Raw genomic sequence first — 19,268 nt, 5'->3', positions numbered from 1 at the left:
TTTTTAAATTTATTCCACGAACCTGTATCAATGTAGCTCTTCATCTTGCTAAGTTAGCCATGGAGAATGACATCTCCGATGCTTGGACAGAGTCTGTCCCGCCAAAAGTAGAGGATGCTGTTCGTATGAATTGTACTGGTTTGAGTTTGTAATGCAATGCTGAATTAACTTTTCAAAAAAAAAAAAAAAAATCTATTATTGAAAGTTGCAAAAATGACTAGCCATTTTCGGGCATGACCTGTCACAGGACCAGAACAAATGGAGAGAGACCAATCTTTCATGATAAAGTTCAAGCCAACGTAACTATGCCAATAACATTCTCGCCCATGTTCAATTTCTTCCTCTTCAACTTTCAATTCATATCTAAAGCAAAAGTAAAAATAAAGAATGATAACATACATATATGACTCTCATACTTAATAATTCAAGGTAGGATACCATCAAAATGAGAAGCCAATATTTTATTTTTCAAGTAATTTATTTTTTTCTTTTCCACTTGGTAGAAGGAGATCAAGAACAAAACTCAGCTCAAGTTAGCAACTTCAATCTCCGCGCCTGTGTTGGTCACGAGATCATCGGACATTGCAGAAGGTATGCGGTGGCGCTTCATGATTTTTGAAGTGGCAAACTTTGCCGAATCGTAATTTAAAACAATAACCCTCTCGTCGTCCAAATCAAAGCGAACGTTCTCTTCTCGGTTGTCTTCCACTAGGTGGCATAAATGTCTCAGGTTTTCAATTTCTACCCCATTAACCTTCTTAACCTGCCAAGAGATTTTGTCAATAAAATAAAAAATTTGCGAGTCTCGATTCTGAAGTAACACTTTTGCAACTAATCAAATAACGGTGCCACACATTTGGATATGACTTGTGATCATTTCCAATGACAAACGACGTCAATGATTCGTCACGGTTCCATCTATTACAATTTTTTTTTTTTAATTATTAGTATCGATATGTTTTCTTTTGTTTGAATAAATTCATAGATTTTGCAATTCAGGGGATAACAGCCCTTGAGTTAGAAGGGAAGGTATTCGGTACCTGTAATTCTGCTAGACGCTCATACCCGGTGTTGACATCGTCCATCAGCACCTACAAAGAAAAAATCATTTGCGCGACAAATGAAAACCATGATCCCGAAGAATTGTACAACTTTAAGTTTTAGGCATCAAAAGATAATAATCTGGCCACGTGTGTACCTGGGAAAGAATTACGAGCTGTTGGCCTGCTTTCTTAGGGAGTTCTCTAAGCGCACGCTCGCACAAACGACGCGGTGAATTATTGTACCAATCTTCTCCGTACTCGTGGAGAAACGGTTGCGTGAGAGGAATGAACACAAAACCAGCAAATATGTAATAACTCGGGAGCTGGTCAAATTGATGAACTGGAACTAATGGCTGCAACTGCAAAAATGACAAATCAAGGTATTCATGTTATTTTTCAATATCATAATCAGACTTCTTAGCTCGTCCCTGGTTCGATTCCCACAAGACCAACAATTGGAGCCACTGGGTTAGTCTCCTGGTTGATCATGCCAGGGCCTCCTGGATATTAGTCGGGTCCCCAGACACCACGGTTATTTAAAAAAAAAAAAAAAAAAAAAATTGATCAGTAGGACAAGAGACTTACTGGTCGAAGGGTAATGCTAAACCCGTGTTCTTCACCATCTCTCAGGACTCTAACCAAAGCTGTTTCATTGGGTTTCTTCATGGTGACCAAATGATCAAATGTTATCCGCTCCCTGTTTCTGAAACAAACTACATAAAAGAAATTACGAACAAAAAAAAAATCCCCAAAAGGTTATATTTGAATTGCTATTATATATACCCTATAAAATATTCGTTTTCTTCTGTGTTTCTGCACAGTTTATTTATTGTTGTTGGGGGTACTAATAGATTATCAAGGAAGAATAAGAGACTACCTGTTCCATCATTTGCGATGGGAACACCATCGAATGCAAGAATAATATCATCTTTCTTCAATACTTTATGTGCTTCTGAAAGAGGACTAATTTTGCTAACTAGAACACCGGTCATAGAAGCTCGCATCCTAAAGTAGTTTCTCAGTTGTTTATTTTCGGTAGACTGGCATGACAAACCCATAGAGCAGAATCCAAGATATTGTCCACTTTCTTCTACACCTTCTATAAAATGTTTGATGACCGGAACCGGAATAATGTACCTGTGATTCCGACACTAGGTGTCAGTTATTTACATTGTGATAATGTACCGGCATAATGATTGATGTCAGTTTAGTTATTTACACTGAACTAAGACTTTCTATCCTCATAAACATATTGAAGAAATATTCAACTTGAAATCATTGTGATTTGCTCTATTATATATATATATATATATATATATATATATATATATACACACACACACACACACACACATATTAGCGACATACACAAAATGGTTGACTTCATTATAATTCAATACTAAAAAATAATTCCTGTCGAGATTATCTTAATACGCAAGGGAATAGACAGTGAGCGATATTTAAATTGATTCACTTTCTTCCGTGCATTTACTAACCCTCAATAGAAAGTGAGGTGATGATTTTCAAATTGAATAACTTTTATTTCAAAATCAGTTCTCGGCTTCACTGCTGCCATGGTATAAAAGTGATTTCAGTAGTGCTGGCAGGCCATACATATGATAATTAACCCAAAGTAGATATAAGAATGGGCGATGCAGAAGAACTCGGCATTGATTTTCGTTCCATAAACGAAGCATTACCTAAATTTTCCGAAGACCAGTCTTCTATGCCAAATATTAATTCATTAAATACGCGTTTGCCTTAAACTTTTACAAATGATAAGTGTTATAACTAATAGTGAAGAAGTTGAAATAAACGATATTGCTATCTCCGCAAAAGGAAAATAAGGTCATCCTTATATTCTATGATAAAAAAAACATGGAAAATAAGACTCACCCAATATTCTCTGCGCCCGAGAGGTTTTGGAAAGCAACACCGACAACTTTATTTCCCATGATTGCAGGGCCACCGCTGTTTCCTGGATTTATTGCTGCATCGATTTGTATGGCCATCAATTGCGTTGCCCCGTGCACATATTGTGTAGGTTCGACTCTCGAAACGACACCTTTCGTAACAGAGATGTTGTCTCCGCCTACAAAAAAAAAAAAAAAAACAAGACTTACTTATAATGTAATATGTAGTTAGTATTGACATCCCAAAGCCTCTCCAAAACCAATCAAGATTCACACCGATGAAAGTTGTCCTAGCTATACATTAGTGGTAAAAATAATTTTTTTTATCAAAAGTCACTTTCCCCTGATCTGAAATAAATCAACCAGATAACAATATCCAAAGATCAAAATATACCAAAACGAATGAGATATACAATCCTAGCACTTTGAGGAGCATATTACACTATGCTTAATCAACCCAACAAACAAGTGAAAATTTAAACACAGAACCTACCCGTATAAATACTCAAACTAGTTGTAGTTCAATTGTGTGGTTAAATAGAAATTATTTCAATAATAAAAAATACTAAATGGCTATTGTAATGGTAGAGAGCATTGGAAATTAGAGTTCCAAAGTGTATAAGACTTGAGTTACCCTGGGGATAGCCAACAACAGCAACAGCTTCTTGGAGCAAAGGAATATCTCCGAGCTCGAGGGAGTGGACATTCTCCCAAAACTCTTCATTTTCCACAGACAGAACCGCTAAATCACATTCGTGACCCACGGCTTTGACCCGTGCTCTGTATTTGGTAGGAGAGCCATGCTTTCGCACAAGAACAAATGTTTGATCGGCTACCACATGAGCGTTCGTAAGAATTTTTTTCCCCGGGATAACAAAACCTGGATTATCATAACTCAAACTAAGCATCCTGATTGAAAATTTATAATACCCAAATAATAAGTGTTCGTGCACATAATCAGGTTACAGAAACCACTCCCAAATATCAACATTTTACCATTTTATTTATTCAGAAAAGGCCTAATTGATCAAAGAAAAGGGATATAGAATTGTTTCACTTTACCCGAGCCCATGGATTCGCGCTGGGACTTGTTCTGCCATGGTAGGATGTAGTTAGGGCTTGTGGCGACCGTGAAGACCTTGACGACCGAGTCCAAGGCAACCTCAATTGCGGAAGACGAATAGCTCCGGCGAAGAGAAGAGGCTAGTCGGAGCTGTGAGTAACACCGTCTAGGGTTTGTCGGAACGTTGAAGGACTCTGATGGTGTTAAGTCACTGTTACTGTGAAACCGATCGTCGCTGTTCTTCGAAGCAGTGACTTGGGACGAATAGACCTTAAACGTTCGTCTTCTTCTTCCAACTGTGGCAACACATCTTCTCAGCATGATTAGAGGCAGAGAAGCAGACTAACGGCTACAATTTTTGCAAACATCAACTAGGTCTAAAGTCTAAACTCTAAAAGCCAGTGTAAAAATCTCCTCAAGTGTAGAACTAATCTACCGATGATAAACTGATTTTTTATGAAATAAATTATTCTTAAAGACTACCAAATGCACTACATCAGCCAAGATTGATCAATAATATCGCCACGAATTTCGGTTTGATAACGTGACAACGAATTTTAATTATTGATTTAATCGATTTTTGGTTAATTTTTGTATACCCTAATCGTGTACAACTTTTTTCAAGAAACTACGATCAATTATATTCATGATCGATCAAAATTGTTATGACATGAAGACGGCTTAAAAAACTTTCCAAAGTTAGCTCGAGCTTGCACAAGCATGAGCCAAGCAAGGCTCGCGCTATCGTGCACGCCTCGGCTCCGAAGGCACCAAGACCCTTCCAGGGCTCAGCCAAAGATCAATCAACGTTCCATGTCCACCACTATCGGTTTTGGGCTAAGGCGGACTAGGCCCAGGGCCTAGGGCCTTATATGTGGATGAGTTCTAAAAAATTTACACTTTTTGCTTATTTTTAAGAAAATTTACATTTTTTTATCTTAAAAATTTACACTTTTGGCCCATTTTCTAAAAAATTTACATTTTTTACCCTGAAAATTTAAATTTTTATTAGTATTATAGAGCCCCAAAATATTGAATCGCCTATTGGCCGGCCCTGATGTCCACTTGTGCACCCTTGTGTTGTTCACACATGTTGGAGGCCGAAGGCACCAAATCTACTCAAGTGAAGACTAGGTCGACGATCTAGTGCCCGGATTATCTTTCAAGTCATGCACGCAACGCACAAGTTATTTGTCAGTCCTAGGCTCGTCGAGCTAATGTTGTCTCCTCAACAATTTTTGAACTCGTGGCTCTTAGGTCTCCTAGATTCTTGGCAAAAGCTGACATGCTCGGCTAAAAGCCTATTGCAGCTAAGTCCATGATCGGCCCAACTTGATGCCACAATCAGTGTTCAATATTTAAAGATTACCGAGATGCTTGAGATATCGACTGAGGAAAGCACCCATAAACTTGGCTCATCCAAACAAAAATCACAACGCGCGCGGGAACATGGCTCGAGTTCCCCAAAAAGGCCTTGGGTTTAGGCCTTGTCCAAAACACGTCTATAGTTGTCGAGCTCTACCCAAAACATGTACACATACCAAGCTCTATGCACGTCTACCACTTTAAGCTAGCTCCCAGGTGATTGGTTGGGGTACCTCATACATACGGTGTGCTTTTCTATCCACACCCATTGCCCACATACGTTAAGAAAAACCTTAGTTACAACATTTATTTTTAAATAGAGGCCGATTCAGAGAATTCGAACAACTTCCTCTCCACTAAAGGACTGGAAGTCTTCGTAATTGACTTGGCCGGTAGAACTTTCTCAGCTATTAGGAGATAAAGAAACCTTATCACCAGTCACAATGTTAGAATCAATAATAATTCTCTTATCAATCACAACTACCCTTGATCTTAGATCCGGTAGTAGATAGGGACAAGACTACTCCTCGAATAAAACTATGCCGCATTCTTATGGCTCAATTATATGGGTTCATTGGTCAAGACCAAGATTTAGAGTTTTTGAACTTCGTAAGTACATTTATGGGCTATAGTAATTGTTGATGTCGATTTCGGGATCGTCAACAATCACAAATTATAATATGATATATATTTGATTTATTTAAGTATGGGTCTCAGAAGACTACGCATAAGAAAAAAAAAATATTTTAATTGGAAGAAATGAACAAGGACAAACAAAAGAATAACAATATATTTATTGATGAATGAATGTATTAGAAATGGGCGGAGTGCCGAACTCTAGCAGGCGAGCTCAATAATGAGAAAATAAATAGCAGAGAAATATTGAAAGTAATTGCCTAGGCTTGTGTGTGCAAAAATCATCATATCGACTTCTATTTATAGCAGAAGAGAATTCATCGGAGAGGACACGTGTTGATCAGCTCGGTTCTGCCACATCGCTGGTCGAAGTCGTCTCAGATCCGGTCTTCGTGGCGAGGTCTTCTACCTGACCAAGACTGGTTCCTTCGACTAAGTCAACATGGTCGACTCATCATTCCTTTGGCGAACTGGGCTGCTGATTGGGCTTGGACCGATCTTCAAGAGTCGATCTGGGTCTGGATAAGTCATTGAGAGTCGGACTGGGTCAGCTGTTAGACTTTGGTCGAACTAAAGCCCAACTAAAATGATAATTTTCTAGAAAATTGAGGACAGCGATTCGGCCTGTTAACCTTTGCACATCGCGTCTGTTACAAGGTGAGGGCATCTCTCGTAGGGCATGTAACTGGTCCGGGTTGGCTTCAATTCCTCGTTGGGTGACTAAGTACCCGAGGAATTTCCCGGAGGATACTCCGAATGAACATTTGGTGGGCATATCGTTCTCCCTTAAGGATTTTACGAGCATATCATCGATATACACTACCATTGTTTTTCCTATTTTTTTTAACATTTCGTTGACTAACCTTTGATAGGTGGCGCCAACATTTTTTAGTCTAAATGGCATGACCTTGTAACAATACGTGCCTCGGTCTCTTATGAATGTCATTTTTTCTTGATCCTCTGGATGCGTTAAGATTTGGTTATATCCTGAGAATACGTCCATGAACGAGAGTATCTTATGTTCCGCGGTCGCCTCGACCAGTTGGTCAATATGTGGCAAGGGGAAGCTGTCTTTGGGGCAAGCTTTGTTCAGGTCCGTGAAGTCAATGCATACCCTTTATTTTCCATTCTTTTTCTTTACGACGACGGTGTTTGCTAACCAATCCGGATATTTGACTTTGCGGATTGAATCAGCTTTAAGGAGTCTTTCAACTCCGTTGTTGACCACTGATGCTCTATCGGGACCGAGCTTGCGTCTCTTTTGTTTTACTGTGAAACTAGCATCAACGTTAAGTTGGTGAGACGTAACGTCGATACTAATCCATGGCATATCTTTTGTCGTCCAGGCAAAGGTAGACTTGTTTCGTTTCAAGAAACAAATCAGCTCTCGCCGTGTACTTCTTTTGAGTTCGATTTAGATCCCTACGCACTTGGAGGGCTCGAGGCCGTCGAGCTGCACTTGCACTGTCATCTCAGTACTTGGTGAATCTGACTCATCTAATTTAGAGCTTTCTTTTTTAGCTGGCTCAACGTTCATTAATTGCTATTGTTCCTCGTTAGCCTTTTTAGCATTTTGCTTGTGGCTAGTGAGGTAGCAGCTACGGGAGGTTGTTTGGTTTCCTCTGATCTCTCTTATCCCTCCAGGCGTGGGAAATCGAATACATTGATGAAAGGTTGAGGGAACGACCATCATTCTATGTATCCATGGTCGTCCCAAGATGATGTTGTAGGGGGAGAGACATTCCAGAACCTGGAATTCAACTATCTTGTTTACCCCGTTTGTCTTTACGGGCAACTTAATGGTCCTTAGTGATGGAGTAATCGATCCATTGAAGTCTGTTAATTGGGTCTGTTCCCTTTCGATCTCGGACTCTTCAATCCGTATCCTTGTGAATGTGTCCTTGAAGATGAGATCTACAGAGCTTCCTCCATCGATCAGGACTCGGGCGACCTCGTAGTTAGACACGTCGATCGTTATCACGAGTGCGTCGTCATGCGGGTCTGTTGCCCCCGAGGCTTCTTTTTAAGAGAACGAGATTTGGACATCCTGTTTTGCTCCGATCTTGGGGTCTTATTCATCAACTGACGCTGATGAGCTTTAATCGAGTTGACTGAGCTGTTGCAAAATTTTGAACCACCCATTATGAAGTCCACTCGATGTTTTGCTGTGGTCGGCGGGGATCCAGGTTCCCCTTCATCGGTGGCCTAGACCTCTTAGGTGAGGGGTTACCCCTCCCTCGGTTGTTGTTGAAGGCCTTCTTTTTGGGCAGGGGACCCAAATCGATGTTCTTCAGTTCCCCTTTCGCATATTTTTCAGCCAAGACTTTGCGCATAGTTTCGCAGTTTATCGTGGCGTGGCCGTTGGTCTGGTGGAAATCGCAGAATGCATTCGGGTCCCTAGTCCATTTTTTCGCTTGGGGACCTCCCTCCTTGCTTTCATCTCCTATGTTGAAAGCAAAACCCGGAGGGGCGTGTTGCTTTCTGACTTGTTGCCCAGCCTCCTGGGAGTTAGCCCTTTGGGGGTTGCTACCAGCGCTTACAGGCCGTACCCATGTGTTTTCGTGTGGTTTCTTTTCGGCCGTACACTGTTTAACTAAGGAAGTGAATTCTTTCTCAGCCTTAGCATAGTTTGCGACCTTGTGGATTGCGTCTTCCAATGTGAGGGGGCGATTAACAGTCATCTCTAGCTTGAATCTCGATTCATGCCACAGACCGTTCCTTAGAGAGGTTATGACAGATTCGAGATCAACGTTAGAGATATTTTAGAGTACGTCCTTGTAATGGACCATGTAGTCCTTCAGGGATTCGTTCTCTTTTTGTTGGACCCCCCACAGATCTGCTATTGCGAGTTCATCCTCTACAAACATCGAATAATATTTTAGGAATGCTGCCGATAGTTTGGCAAAACTATCGATAGAGTTAGGCTCGAGTCTGGAAAATCATTCCAAGGCAGTTTTACACAAGCTTTCGGTGAACAATCGGCAATACCCTGCCTCTTGTTCTCTCTCTGTCTGCATGGCCCGTCCCATCGCAATTCTGAATGACAAGATGTAAGCCTTCGGGTTTGAGGTCCCATTGTACTGAGGAAGGCGAACGTTCCCAACATCTCCAATGAAGACGTCGGTGATGTTTTTAATGAAAGGAGTCATTCCCATTTCTGCAACGAGTCGGTCTATTTCAGGGGCCGAGCTAGTCGCGCTGTGAAACTTTGAGTGGAATGCTTTCAGCTCGACCGTCACCGATTTTTTGAATTTTTCGAACTCAATTATGGTGGGTTCGCCCCCTTGAGAGGGGCGAAGTCCCGTGCACAATGGTGTGACTGTAGTGACTTCGGTCGGATTGTACTGTGTCTGGTTCTGTCCGCCAAAATATTGTGCGGTGAACGTTTAGGAGGTCACCGAAGGGCGAGGTCTAAATCTCGCTTGGAAAGATCCGGGGGGTGCCCTAGCCAGCGGGGGCGGAGGCAGTCCGGCCGGATCAGTCGCAACTCTTGTAGCGGCCTCTTCTGCAATCCCTCCGAGCTAGGAGCTCGGACCAGGGGACTGATCTGGCCCTTGGGAGACCTGGATCCCGGTGAAGTCCAGCGGACGCCAGGAGGGAGAACTCGACTAGTTTGGGCAGCTGACGTCGCGTTTCGAGCAATTCTGAGGCGGTCATTTCGTCGGACCCCGCTGGGAACTCTGAGTATTTTGAGGGATCGAGAGTGAATCCAACCGACCATTAAGAATTCAGTTGTTTGTTCCTGACTTTCTATTTTTTTGTTCAGCATGTCCAGGATTGCCCGGATCCCCGGAGGGATTTCCTCTCCTGATTCATAATTAGTCGGAGTAGAACACATGATATTTCTTTTCCGGGAAAGTTGTTTCTTTCGATGTTGGTCTTTCTAAAATTTTCCACAGATGGCGCCGAATTGTTGATGTCGATTTCGAGATCGTCAACGATAACTAATTATAATATGATATATATTTGATTTATTTAAGTATGGGTCTCAGAAGACTTCGTATAAGAAACAAATATTTTAACTGGAAGAAATGAATAACGACGAACAAAAGAATAACGATATCTTTATTGATGAACGAATGTATTACAAATAGGCGAAGTGCCGAACTCTAGCAGCCGAGCTCAACAATGAGAAAATAAATAGCAGAGAAATATTGAAAGTAATTGCCTAGGCTTGTGTGTGTGAAAATCAGCATATCGGCTTCTATTTATAGCAGAAGAGAATTCATTGGAGATGACACGTGTTGATCAGCTCAGTTCTGCCACATCGCTGGTCGAAGTCGTCTTAGATCCGGTCTTCGCGGCGAGGTCTTCTACCTGACCAAGACTGGTTCCTTCGACTAAGTCAACATACTCGACTCATCCTTCCTTTGACGAACTGGGCAGCTGATTGGGCTTGAGCCGATCTTCAAGAGTCGATCTGAGCCTGGATAAGTCATTGAGAGTCGGATTGGGTCAGTTGTTGGACTTTGGTCGAACTAAAACCCAATTAAAATGATAATTTTCTAGAAAATTGATTTTACATGACTTGAAAAGTCCAATTTTTTGCCGTCGGACATAGAATCCAAGTCCTAAAGTGAGCCGAAGCTCTTAGATGTTATAGCTTACAAGAAGATTATGTAATCAATTATATTATATGATTAGACGATTTATTTCATATATTGATTTAATAAGATTCATCAAATACATAATATGTTGCATTAACTAGTTTAGATTATATTTTTTGTACGGATATAACCTGTACACGACCTACACCAATTCCGGTTAAATGTGGTATTTACACAAACTCCGATTAAATGAGGTATTTAAATAAAAGCATGTTTTTTTTTTCTACAAGATTGAAATTCTGACTTGCACTTGTACACATCACGATGTATGAACATGAGATATATAAACTCCATTTCCACAAAATAATAAACAATTTCTATCGATAACATACTGAAATTAAGATTAATACACTATCCATAAACCGCCACGTGATGGTGTATCAAAACAAAAGAGAATTAATTTTTGGTATTAATATAATAATATGTATATATTTGGGGCAATTTGACAATGAATGTTTACAGGCTAATTGTTACAACACAAGGCCAACTATTTTACTTTTACTAAATTTGATTTTTTTTAGTGTAGCACTGTATTTTTAAATTGTAAGTTATACTAAGATTTCATATCGATAAGTAGTTATCATAGCAATTTTTGTTCGCTTAATAGTACTATTTTTATTTTATTTTACTGCAAGTAGGCAAATGTTGAATATTTGGGTTTGACCAAGATCAATGCTCTTATAGGTAGGCGTAGCCTTCTGAAATTTTCAAAAGTAGGGAGAGGTCGCGTAATGATTGAATTGCTTTTAAAGCAACTGCTATCTATTTTAATGACAAAAACGTGAGGGAGTTAGTTAGGGCAGTATTAGAGTTTTCTTTTTCTAATTTATGATGTTTCGGCAATTAATTTTAGAGTGCATTGAATTGTATATATAGTCAATAAAAGGATTTCAAAAATTATAATTATGGTGTGGAATATCAGTTCAGTAGACCTGAATATTCAAATACCTGAATGCATTCCCAAGGCTATAGCTGTTAGAATATAATTCGTTTTATCAGGAAATTCCGATAACTGTACTATATATTTTTTTAATAGGATAACTGTACTATATTAAATAACATCATTGAATTACATACTTAAACTTCGATTTTAAGCAGATGAGAATGTCAGACTAGTTTCACGGTGATCATGCCGTAGTACCATTTGAAGTTCACCGAAATAAATAAGGATTTTTACTTCCTCTTGACAACTCTTATTATTGAAATTTCAATAAATTGAAACGAGATCGATCGATCCTTTCATTACAGGATGACAACTGTATACCAGTATATTATAATTTGAGCAAGTAGTAGCTCTATTCAAATGGCTTCTTTTTTTTTTTTAAATAATTCAAATTGCTATTTTGTATAATATTTCCTATTATCTTTAGTAACGCTTATGAAAAAAAAGTGATAGTTCGGACTTCGGATAAGGTACTAAGCTAAGTTATTTAGGATACGGTTATTATTAGGAATTAAGCTCTCTGCTTTCCCGGCAAGAGAATGATCCGTGGAGACATCTTTTGCCTGCTCTTATTTTGGTGTTTGGAGTTCTCTCAGGGAAAATCAATGGGTAGTCGTACGTTGTTCACGTAGGACACTGCCGAGATGTAGTAGAAAACATAAAATGTATAGAACAATTATAAAAAACAAAACCCTAATATTTATGTTAAATCAAATTTAATCTAAACCCTTATAAGAACATGCAAGATAAGCATCACTACAACAAACAGAATCACTACAACAAACAGAAACTCTTATAGCATCCTTTCCATATCAATACAATTTTACTAATCCGACTGACGACCTTTATTTAATTATTGAAGCAACAAAAGTTACAGCCTTGCTTTCCATATCACACACACACACACACACACACACACACACACACACACACACATATATATACACGATCTATTGGATCCTTACTTAACTTTTATGATTGTATTGATTATTTTAATGCAATTTCTTGGATAATACTTGCAAGACACAAAGTGCAAACTAATCGGGTGAGTCACTTGAGATCCTTGGAGTCACTTGATTGGGGCAGACCCGAAATGTCACCACTCAAAAGGATGCTCAGAATTGGAGTGAAGATGAAATCGCTTCCGTTGGTCACAAGAAGACCATGACAAATTGAGGTTGGACCCAAAAAGTCACAATCTTCAAGGAGCCTCGGGTTGTACGATCGAGGTGGTAATGGTGGTCTTGATATTCTCTTTGTTGGAAAGTGAGTTTTCCGATCACCATCACCTAAAGGAACACAAGAGAGTAAATTAAGAGGGCGCAAAGGGTTTATCCCAACGCGTGCTCCAACGCTATACATTAGTTCTGGGAGATTAACATGTGAGGGGTATAAGTATTTCTTGATGAGCGTGATTCATTCACACGAAATCTTATACGAAAACCAAAGCTAGTCCCTAGGTTATTTGATAGTTTTTTTTTTTTTTTTTTTTTTTTTTTTTGTAGTTTTCAATGTTTTTCAAGTCCAAGAAGTATTGGAGGGTTATGATGCGAAAACGGGCATAATTGGAGCTTGAGGGCACAAAAAAGACTTCGGGAGCTAAAGTCATTGCATGAGAAGAAGTCAACAAAAAGCCTTGCGCATCGCGCAAGATTTAGAGCACGATGCGCTGGTAGGTTTAGAGGAGCGCGACACGCAACCAATTTCACGAGGTACCTAAAGTTCTTTAGTCTAGCGCGACATGTGTGTAAGCCTCTACGCATCGCGCAGAACAGTCACGCGACTGTTTTTGTTATTGACCAAACTATTATTCTCAATGTTATTGGGATCATCTATGACATTTGGTGTCTTATTCGACGTCATGATCTGTGACGTGGAATTTCTACAGAGTGTTTTTTGTCTGCTTCCGTGCTTTTCTGATCGACCAATGAGGTTTCAGCGATTGCATTGGTAAACCCTAGCAAAGGACTCTCGGCTGAGAATGTGTCATATAAAATGAATGTTTACCCACTTGAGTATGGTTAATACACTTAGGGTTTTTATCTGAGTTTCCACAATCGAAAACCTTGTCCTTTGTATGATGTTATTCCGTTGTTCTTGACTACCATTGTTAGAGCATTTTACAGAGTTGGTTTGTATATTATTGGTACTTTAAAACACGCATTGTTATAAGCGTTGTTAACCACTTGGTGAAAGAGTTCTCTTTCTACCAAGAGTATTATCCCTCCAGAAGTATACACGATTTGCCGAACTGAGTTATCAATTCGTTGTCTCTTTATTTATGGTTTAAGTTGTTGCATTAATCTGGTACTGTTAGTCTTGCTTAACTTGCTAAAACATCCCAAAAGCAGTACATTTACTTTTTCAATTAAGATTCACAACAAGGAGTTTTAGCGTTCGGAAATTCAGAAGAGTTTTTACGAATCTAAGAAGAAATTTCCATCGTATGCATAAACAACGTAGTAAATAAACAAACGAGTATGTTTTCATTAACTTTTTTTTTTATCGAAGTTTTCATTAACCTCTATAATGAGTCTTGTTCTTTAAGCTATTGATTGTATAATCATAAGAATAATTATGATTTGCATATCAAATAGTAATGGATACGTATTTTTCGCATTTAGCATGAAAATTTCCGAAAAACTTACGTCTATTTAATCTCGTGCCTTTTGAAAAGTATCAAACAGATGCAAGAAATCATGTATGTTCATGAAGAACAAACACTAACACCTTTTGAAGGTGACCAAACAAACATAAATTAACACGCCTAGAAATATAGAAGCATCGCTTCTAATACTTTTTAGATGTGATGTTTTAGACGCGATTAATTTTGTATCTATATATTTTTGCCTCCACATAACATTTGAACATGAGAAATTATGGTTTAAAAGTGTTGTTTTTAAAAGTGTCACCGAATCTTCCTATACAAAACTTATACTTGATTATTCTCTGTAACAAACCTCGATATTGCATTGTTCTTCTTGATTAATAAAATTGTACTTCTTCTCATTTTCCTATTTAATTGTCATTATTGTTATTATTTAATATTTAAATTGAATGATTGATTAGTTTGAGAATTCGATATATCTGTGATGGAATATTAATTAAAGCTCACATCACTTAATTTGTGATCGAAAATGTAAATCCTCAAGTCAACAATAATGAATAGTTTTGTTTAAAGGGACAATAAACCTGGAGATTCGCACTGACAATCTTCATCCCCTCCTTATCAATGTTTAAGTTGAAACGTTGTTAATAGTCATGGTTTGATAGACAATCTCAACTTTTTTTTATATGAATTTGTAAGAATGCTTAAAATTAGATATTTGTAATGGTTAATATGAGGAAATTTGTGATATGGTTTTATCAATTGGTATTTAAAAAAAAAAAAGAGGTTTTTCATTATATAACAAATGAAATACTTATAAATACAGATCAAATACCAATTCACACGAAAAAATAGGACTTAGTTATTGAATAAAATTCAAAACTAAAATCGATTGATGACACATTATCGTGTGTAAAACAATTGTACACACTATATTTAGAGCAACTTCAAGACTCGTTTAATAAACTTTGCAAGATTAATGGATTAATCCAATTGACATATCCAAAAGCCATTCATCATGAAAAAGGGTGTATGAGTACTTGTACGGCCAAACCTTGAGTAAAAAAATCCGAAAGATGACAAATACGTCTTCGTGCCATAATTTCACAACTGAAATGGGAAAATACAAAACTAATCCAAACACAACAATATAATATAATACAAAAAAAAAACATAAATATTTTATTTGAAGACGAGAGTTTCATAATTGTCTGCGATGAAAGGTATTTTGAGAATAAAATTGCAGTCCCATATGACGATACTGGTGACAATAAACGCAGAATAAAAGACTCAATTGCAGCAACAAGAGAAAAACTCAATAAAACTAGGGGGAGAGGCGGCGTTAATCAATTGGTAAGGAAACTAAAACTTTAACATTTTATTTTATGTACGTTATTTTATTTGAAATTTTATTTAAATTCATAAATATGATCTGGGTTCGAATATGCATATTTAAAAGTTAAAAACTTGAAAGTTTTAAGTTTAAGTAGTTCTATATAATTTCTTTATTTATTTTATAGATAATCATTCGGTGTTTCGAAAACATATTTAATAACTATAATATTACATGTGAAAGGAAGATATTATAGATACTAATCAAGAAAATGAAGATGGAAAATTAAATTAGAGAGATGCTAGATAGGTGTAGTGAAGCGGGTAGGTATAGAACATAGATAGAGTGAAAGAGAATGGGGGGATTGGGATATGGAGGATGGGTCATATCAGAGAAAGCACAACATCATCACATTATGCCAAAATCTCTGAATCATCTGCACCATTATTTGCGTTGAATACAATACATACATTTACACACATACATACATATTGTCCCCTCTCTCTCTCTCTCTCTCTCTCTCTCTCTTCTCTCTTTCGCTCTCTCTCTCTATACTGTTAACGTTTTAAAAGTAAAAGAAAAACAAAAAAGCAACAGGGAGTTATGATAGCCCGCTGAGAAACGGAATTGACTCGAATTATATTATTATTACGATCTGATTGGTAACAATTATACCTCTCTCTCTCTCTCTCAGAATATATATGATTTATGTTTTATAGTAGCAGTATATACTAGTCTACTACGATATACAATTCTTTACCACGCTTCTGCTTTGTCCGCGTTACCTAAGGCTGTGGTCGTGGGCGATTTTCCCCAGCTACCCTCGCCGAGTTTTCCTCTCTCTCATCTTCTACTTAAACCACTTCTCACTTGTATATATATATATCATCTTCTTTTTCTTTTCTCTTTTCTCTCTCCAAAGTACACACTCTTGTCTTTTAATTGCCTCACAGTTTTTTTTTTTTTTCCTTTCCTCCTTTTTCTTCTCTCTGTCTCTCTATCTAAATCACCATCTTTATATGCACTCAACTCAAGTGTTATAAATATCGGTGTAGCAGTGAATGAATTGGTGTTTTTCCGGCGAACAAATAGAAGTCCTCTCTTCATTTCCTGCGTGACACAATACACGTGTATATATATTCGTTACAAGTGATAATTTATTTATATATATAGATATTGTCGGATATATAGCTAGAGAAAAGTCTTGCTCAATCTCTTTCAGGAAAAAAATAGAAAAAATAAGATATATATATATATATATATATATATATATAGAGGCAATAATTAAAAGTTTTATATAGAAAGAATAGCAATGTATATTTTGATTAGAAACAGGAGATCACAATAGTGTTGATCTGTTGTAAGATAAGATCCAATATTACATCTGTATATCGTCCTTATTTAATCTCCAACAGTTAATTAGCTTACTACATTAAGAAAATTAAATTATTAATATTCACAATAAAAATCCAGGTCTCCTTCGGTTTGTAGAAGTTTTGCAAGAATTTTATACATGAATAATATATATATATATATATATGTATATATATATTGTTGGAGAAATTCTCATATCTGTAATATTTTTTCGTTTTTCAGATTTGTTTCCTGGTATTACGCTATTTGTATTCGACTCCCAAGGAGGCAAAAAGAAGAAAGAAAACAAGGGAAAGAATTAAGCAGTGGAAGAGTCTTTTTCATCCAACTCAAGATCTCCTTAACAGTCAAAAGAGTCAGAGTACTACCCCTCGTTTTTTTTTTTATTCCTTATATTCTCTTTGCCTAATATATTCTGTTTATAGTCTTTCTATTATCTATATGATTTTATAATTGATAAAGCATATCAATATTTCATGTGCGACTCAATACGTATAAGTCAACATTAAGTAGCAATAATCCCAAGGAAGCCTTGCGATAATTATCAAAACCCGTGTCTCAAAAGTCTCATTTGTTTACTGTATATGAAAATAAAGTAATATATATCTAAATTATATATATGGGGTGTTGGAAGAAATTGAAGCCGAAATTAGATCTAAGCTCAAAATAATAATCTTTCCATCGTAAACAGTGAAATAAAAAGTCACCGCCTTTTTCTTGATCTTCTTCTTTTCACGAGATCCAATCAAGCTCTAACTCTCTCTCTCCCAGCCAAAGAAAAATAAGAGGATTTCCTCTATCCTCTTGGCACCTTCATTTCTTCTCACCTTCAGTGTTATTGCTTTCATACCATCTAAACCCTACCGCTAACTGAAAAAATATATCTGAAAGGTAAAGTTAAATATATCTCTCTCTCTCTCTCTCCGAGTTTTTGTTCTTCTTCTAATCATAAGCGGATTCACATCGCATCAGCTGTTGATCATGTCCAATAAAGTCATGTCTATATCTTTTAAAGAAGGAAAATAAATCATACTCCTTTATGTCTGTATAATAATCACTAACTATAGCTCCTATCACCGATAGTCACGAAATTCTTCCACGAGATCATATCAGATCTCCTTGACAAATCCTTTCGTTTAAAGCTAACATGAAGATCTTCTCCTCTCATTTTCTTTTTCCAACTTAAAACAAAACGCCAATTCATATGCATGTACTATTTTTCGTTTTTTCCATCATCAGCAGGTATATATAGAGAGAGAATATGTTTGTGTGTGAATTCAGTTAGAGCTGTATGTTTCGGGCCGATTGATTTGATTAGACATGAAATAAATAAAACGATCTGATTTGATTGGTGGTGTGCAGGCAGGCGATCGAGCGAGAGAAAATGATGGCGTCGGTGTCGGGGGGGTCGGGAGGGTCGGGGGGGACGGGGTCGGGGTCGGGAGGGTCGTCTTCGCCGTGCGCGGCGTGCAAGTTCTTGAGGAGAAAGTGCCAGGCGGAGTGCGTGTTCGCGCCGTATTTTCCGCCGGACCAGCCGGCCAAGTTTGCGAACGTGCACAAGGTGTTCGGGGCGAGCAACGTGACGAAGCTGCTGAACGAGCTGCAGCCGCAGCAGAGGGAGGACGCGGTGAACTCGCTGGCGTACGAGGCCGACATGCGGCTGCGGGACCCCGTCTACGGCTGCGTCGGCGTCATCTCCCTCCTCCAGCACCAGCTCCGCCAGCTCCAGATCGACCTCACCTGCGCCAAGTCCGAGCTCTCCCGCTACCAGCTCCTCTCCTCCGACCACCACCGCCACCACTACCAGTTCTTCCCCGCCAACCTCGACTCCGCCTCCCTCCTCGCCCAGTTCCACCACGCCACCGCCCCCGACGACCGCCGCCCCGTCGACCCCTCCTAGCTGTACTAAACCAAATCATTATCTTATCTGTGTCTGTGTGTCTGAACCCTAATTTTATCTTTGCATGTGTTTTGATTTCTTTATCGTACTACTCATATTCCTCCTCCTCCTCCTCCTCCTGCACTCTCGTCATGTCATCATTTCTTCTCTTAATTTGAATACCTATGTTGATTTCATGGAATATATTGAGTTGATGTGTGAGTGACACAAGTTATTATTAATTATGTCATTTCCTTGGCCTTGCCCATGGTGCTGACTGCTTCAAGTCAATGGGCAAGGTATATGCAGTGGTCGGTTTTCTTGAATGGCATATATAAATATAATCAACCCGTTTTACTACGTTATTACATTTTTGGATTTATGGAGGAGAAATAGAGTTATGTACATATACATATCTGCGTCTGCTTTGTGTGTTTTGTGTAGTTTAAATTTATTTTACTAATATAGATGTGATCGATAGACCTAATAATTGATTTTATATCA

The 19,268-nt window shown here is 38.2% G+C and overlaps 3 protein-coding genes across 3 annotated transcripts; 1 reads left to right on the top strand and 2 right to left on the bottom strand.

Annotated features, from left to right (window-relative positions):
- Positions 1–259: 259 nt before the first annotated feature.
- Positions 260–4,522, bottom strand: LOC149381131 (protease Do-like 10, mitochondrial). The gene is made up of 8 exons (XM_089601983.1): positions 4,019–4,522; positions 3,591–3,836; positions 2,940–3,135; positions 1,921–2,180; positions 1,629–1,756; positions 1,199–1,402; positions 1,041–1,091; positions 260–763 (listed from the first exon to the last, which is right to left on the bottom strand). The coding sequence occupies exons 1-8, from the start codon at positions 4,338–4,340 to the stop codon at positions 524–526; spliced, it is 1,647 nt and encodes a 548-aa protein (XP_089458109.1). The 5' UTR covers positions 4,341–4,522; the 3' UTR covers positions 260–523.
- A 2,615-nt stretch (positions 4,523–7,137) lies between these two features.
- Positions 7,138–9,175, bottom strand: LOC149381130 (uncharacterized). The gene is made up of 4 exons (XM_089601298.1): positions 9,009–9,175; positions 8,251–8,738; positions 7,761–8,021; positions 7,138–7,289 (listed from the first exon to the last, which is right to left on the bottom strand). The coding sequence occupies exons 1-4, from the start codon at positions 9,173–9,175 to the stop codon at positions 7,138–7,140; spliced, it is 1,068 nt and encodes a 355-aa protein (XP_089457424.1).
- A 7,017-nt stretch (positions 9,176–16,192) lies between these two features.
- AS2 (Lateral organ boundaries (LOB) domain family protein) lies at positions 16,193–18,893 on the top strand. The gene is made up of 3 exons (XM_089601658.1): positions 16,193–16,641; positions 17,108–17,246; positions 18,248–18,893. Exon 3 carries the CDS (start codon positions 18,270–18,272, stop codon positions 18,783–18,785), a length of 516 nt encoding a protein of 171 aa, XP_089457784.1. The 5' UTR covers positions 16,193–16,641; positions 17,108–17,246; positions 18,248–18,269; the 3' UTR covers positions 18,786–18,893.
- The last annotated feature ends 375 nt before the right edge of the window (positions 18,894–19,268 follow it).

Source organism: Urtica dioica, chromosome 11 (assembly GCF_054948205.1).
Source record: "Urtica dioica subsp. dioica isolate 48M chromosome 11, U.dioica_male_clone48M_v1_H2, whole genome shotgun sequence".
NCBI lineage: Eukaryota > Viridiplantae > Streptophyta > Magnoliopsida > Rosales > Urticaceae > Urtica > Urtica dioica.
This window is presented reverse-complemented; position numbering and strand designations above follow the sequence as displayed.